At 38.2% G+C, this 4759-nt stretch overlaps 1 protein-coding gene across 1 annotated transcript; it reads left to right on the top strand.

Moving 5' to 3' along the window:
• The first annotated feature begins 1417 nt into the window (after positions 1 to 1417).
• lsm6 (LSM6 homolog, U6 small nuclear RNA and mRNA degradation associated) lies at positions 1418 to 4393 on the top strand. Its single transcript, XM_077246687.1, has 4 exons — positions 1418 to 1544; positions 1961 to 2059; positions 2862 to 2975; positions 3129 to 4393. Exons 2-4 carry the CDS (start codon positions 1966 to 1968, stop codon positions 3161 to 3163), a joined length of 243 nt encoding a protein of 80 aa, XP_077102802.1. The 5' UTR covers positions 1418 to 1544; positions 1961 to 1965; the 3' UTR covers positions 3164 to 4393.
• The last annotated feature ends 366 nt before the right edge of the window (positions 4394 to 4759 follow it).

Below are 4759 nucleotides of genomic sequence, written 5' to 3'. Positions count from 1 at the left end.
TCCATTACTTTGTATCTTACGTTATGGCCCCGTAGAAGCGGTTTTGTAAAAATAGGCTAACGATTGCATCATAACCACGCGACTTTCCGTCGCACAATAGAGAAATTACCGTATAGACAGGAGGAGAAACTCGCAGGCAATCTTCTACTGTCTATGAGTCAATCGGGGGGACATAGAGGCATAAAGTCAAGGGAGAAGCAGAAGCCCATAGATAGAGAGTCCATAAAAGCAACGGGACAAAATATTTCAACAACGTTTTTGAGGAATTAGGTGATTCAGATTTGTTTTGGCACAGCTACTAGAAGATTTACAACTGTCAGACTGTCATCAAGCTCAGTTTGAGCCTGCGCAGTCGCTCAGCCATCAGGAAGTGAGTGCTTTAATCGGGCTTCAGTTTTCTCCGTTGAAATCAAGGGGGTTGCTGTGTCCATTTCTTTTACTGTCTATGCTTGCCGCTGAACCGCGTCATAGCTCATTACAATAAAGTTGAGCTACTTTCAATTTTCTAATTGACGAAAAACGCGACGCCGATGGATTTGACGCTCCTGGCAGCTGAGAGAAGCCAGCTTCCATTGAAAATGAATGACTTCCGGTAGCTTTGGAAGCTCAAGTCGGCGGCGGTGTGAACGTACAGTAAGGGAGCTTCCAGGGTGCACACTTCCGATGCTCGCGCATAGAAAACTTCCTGAAAACATCATTTGATTATTGCATGGCCTTCCTGTAATAATGTAGGCAACCACTCGTTATACATATATTATGTAACAGTTCATGTTTTTGAACAGACATGACAATGCAAATGAGGGGGCTTAGGCCCATAACATAAACATTGATCAGCGAATATAAACAGAAGCTAATCCGAACCTTGACGCACCAGAACAAACCTCTTTGTGCTCAATGAACAATGAACATCATTGGATCTCGCACGTCAAACAAACATGCTTGAGCTTCCGTTTACTACAACTGTGGATGAGATGAGTTGCTGAATGTTTATATGTGAATAAATTATAAATAAATTATATCTGCTTATCATATAAAGCCATCGTGTCTCTTCAGAAAATTTGGACTAAACCGCTCGATACATATGGATTAGCAATACATTCTCACCATATTTTATTTTAACTGGGACCAAAGCTATCTCTACACAATTGGCTTAAATTATCTGTCTGTCTATCTGTCTATCTATCTATCTATCTATCTATCTATCTATCTATCTATCTATCTATCTATCTATCTATCTATCTATCTATCTATCTATCTATCTATCTATCTATCTATCTGCCTGTCTGTCTGTCTGTCTGTCTGTCTAATACAACAAAAGCGAAGCTTCCCAGTCTGCACTACCCCTACCTCTGGATCGTTTTTCCCCTACGCATTCTTTATCAAAGGAGACAATGGTTCCTCGGCGGCTTCCGTACGCTGGATTTTAATTGAAGCATCTGATTGGCTGCGCGGTGTAAACACCGTGGTATTAGAAAAAGCGCTTCAGTTCATTGGTCAACAGTCACTCAGTCGAAACGTGTGGCAAACGTTGTAAAACGAATTAGGTGAGTGGCTAGTTTATATTCTTTAAATAGACAATTGTACTTGACCTTTGCGGGGGTTTAAATTATTTGCAGTACTGCAGCGCGTGACATGCACAATGAGTTCATTGTGTACCACACTGAATTGTAATGCTAGCAGGCTAAGTTAGCCGCTCATGCTAAATGTAGACCGGTAATGTCTTGATATTCTAAACAGCCCAAACCTCAGCACACTAGCGGTTTAATTAATTTGTTGACTGTTTCATAATAAAAAGTGTTTAGTACAGTCTGTAAGCGATAAACTGATGTTACGATGCTCTTCTTTTTACGGCGTTACAATCATCTTTGCTAACAATGCAGCAGTGTACACTTTCTTGTATCGATGATAATCTAATGTCAGGTAACGTGATTTATAATCTACATTTTCTCTATGTTTTCAGTAAAAATGAGTCTCCGGAAGCAGACACCAAGTGATTTCCTTAAGCAGATCATTGGGAGACCAGTGGTGGTGAAGCTGAACTCTGGTGTTGATTACAGAGGTAACGTTACAAGAAGAAACATGTCTTTGTTTTATCAGAGTTATATTTCTTTAATCAAGGCTGTATGTTTGGTTTAAAGTTGGTGGGGACATCATGCAAGAAGGCAGGGGCACCTCCTAGATTAAAAAAAGTTAAACAGACCTTGAATATATTCGGAATGTTGTAGATAATAAAATGCCGTTGTGTGCAGGTTAATCTAGTAATATAGGGGGAGAAAACAACATGATGACCTCACATCAGTGTAATTTCTTATGTTTTCTGTTGCATCATATTAAATATGACTGCTGCCAATCCTGTTCTTGATCTGAGGCTTTCAGTCTGAATTCTCCCTTTACTGGTTGTACAAACCTTTATTTTCCCCCTTTATTACAGTAGTTTTAACCATTTTGACTCGACAATATACAAAGGCCCCATGATGTTTCCAGTGATTTACTGAATAATGATCATAAGGTTTTACTTTACATGACTTTTACAAGTTTAAATCACTTTTAAAATTAGGCTACCTCATATATGGAAGTGGAAACTGTTTAATTTCAAATGGTTTCGCTTATTGTAATGCTGCTTTTGTCTTTTTTTTTTTTTTACTTTTTAATTTCTTTAAAAATGTGTGTGGTCAAATAAGTTCAACTTCAAGCTCATAACTTCTGGCACGTATGGACATTTTTTTTTCCCCTGAGCCACATCAACTCAGTTTAAACCTCTTCTAAACTGGATCAGGTGCATAAGTGCACCAAGTCTGGTCTGCTCCCCTGATTTTCTGCCAAAATTCAACATTTGAAGTGACCTCATGTCTTGCCAACAGGAGTCCTGGCCTGCCTTGATGGCTACATGAATATCGCTGTGGAACAGACAGAGGAATATGTCAATGGCCAGCTGAAGAACAAGTACGGAGATGCATTTCTCAGAGGAAACAATGGTATGTAATGTCTGTATGTTTTTCTTGTGTTTCCTTTGTTTTTATAGTGTTTCTGTTATTGAGAGCTACCTAAGCAGGCCCATATCAAAACTGTCACATTTATAGATGTTTTGTATATATACCAAAGTTCATTATGTTTTCTTTGTCTACTAGTGTTATACATCAGCACCCAGAAGAGGAAGATGTGAAGCCATTTTACTTGTTTCTTTATTCATTGTTAGATAAGTGACTTGTTTAATTATATTCATAGTTCTTTGTTGGCTAACAATAATGTCTAAGTTTGTTTCATGTTTTGTAACACACAATGTGGTGTGCTGCAATAAATCATTTGTTTTTCAACAATAACTTTTGTTTTCCTGATTTATCTGTTCACGAGATGCTTCTATGCATATTTAAACAGTGATAATTCAGTCGTAAGGAATTGCCGATTAGCACTTTCGAGACTGGAGGTTAATCAAGGCATATGGTATCTACATATTTCATATTCACTGCTTAAATATATCTGTTGTTTCACATTTGGTCAACTATAGCCCTCGGTTGCATGGTAATGCTTTTTGTTTTCAAATGAATCACCAGTTTTTGAACCCTGATCTGCTTCTGCTTGTGTCGCCTGCCCCTTTCTAACCTATAATGATAAAAGTATGATGATTCATTAGGTTCCAAATGAGCTGACCGGATTCACTAGTGCTTTATTTTCATGTGGGAGCTGTGTGCTTGGAACCTTATTTCTTTTCTCTGTGTATCCACATGTATGCTCTTTGCCCTCGTTTGGGAGACAAAAGGCTGCCAAGGTCGGCCCTGAATGCAGGATGAAGGACACAGTATTGATTAAACCTTGTCCGTAACCGGAGTGAGCGGGGGCTTTCTAGCAGGAGCTTTGTATCATTATGGTGACCGCAGCAAATGCTTTCCTATTGTAATCAAAAACCAGAACCCCTCTCGTGACGCTACTCTGCGCTCAGAGATTAATTAGCTCTGTTCACGGTAATGACCCAATGACTGAAGAGTCTGTCTTATGAGGGCTGCTCTAATGACCTAGAGCAACAGCCTGCAACATTATAACTGGCAACAAATGCTGGCTTCATAATCTGTGTTCAGGTTATCACCATCATGTTGCAGTTATTGTATGGATGCACAATAATCATATAGATTTATTTGCAGAATTATGGGTCATACTGGGATCTCAGATATTAGAGGTTGTCTATACTTGCACTTTCACATAATGCTATTTTGCTTGTGAAAGGGTAGGCATGTTTGTACTTTTAGGCTTTAGCTTTTATTAGACTGGATTGTTGCATTTATGTTTATGTGAGTTTAAGGTCTGCAGCTCCACCAGCAGTTTGACCCTTACATTGCAATGGAACATAGATTTGCCTCAATTCCTAAATACTTAAGTGTGCAGTAAAACATATCTATTGTCTTTGACTTACGATGTTATTGACTGTCAAAAAAAGACAAACTTTAAGACGAATTATCAAAATCTTTTTTAATGCTGGTAATTATAGTTTATTACAGGATGATGAGCATACACTACTGTTCAAATGTTTGGGACCAGTAATATTTTTTTAAGCATTTGTTATTTATCAGCATAGAATGCATAACATTGGTCAAAAGTGAAAGTACAGACCTTTACACCTTTACATCATAACGCTGTTATCAAAAACATTCCAAAAAAAAAAAAACTATTGTTTTTCGAGCAACAAATCAGCATATTAGAATGATTTCTGAAGGATCATGTGACACTGAAGACTGGAGTAATGATTCTGGAAATTCAATTTTGACAT

Source organism: Siphateles boraxobius, unplaced genomic scaffold (assembly GCF_051911475.1).
Source record: "Siphateles boraxobius isolate OS27281-9 unplaced genomic scaffold, OSU_SipBor_1 29, whole genome shotgun sequence".
Classification (NCBI taxonomy): Eukaryota; Metazoa; Chordata; class Actinopteri; order Cypriniformes; family Leuciscidae; genus Siphateles; species Siphateles boraxobius.
Note: the sequence above shows the minus strand (reverse complement) of the source record. Positions and strands in the feature narration are given on the sequence as shown.

What these genes read in the sequence shown, in the direction of transcription:
- lsm6 (XM_077246687.1), top strand. Translation starts at nt 1,966, where the DNA reads ATGAGTCTCCGGAAGCAGACACCAAGTGATTTCCTTAAGCAGATCATT. An exon ending in CTCTGGTGTTGATTACAGAG is followed by an intron (nt 2,060 to 2,861) that starts GTAACGTTACAA and finishes TCTTGCCAACAG; the next exon opens with GAGTCCTGGCCTGCCTTGAT. An exon ending in ATTTCTCAGAGGAAACAATG is followed by an intron (nt 2,976 to 3,128) that starts GTATGTAATGTC and finishes TTTGTCTACTAG; the next exon opens with TGTTATACATCAGCACCCAG.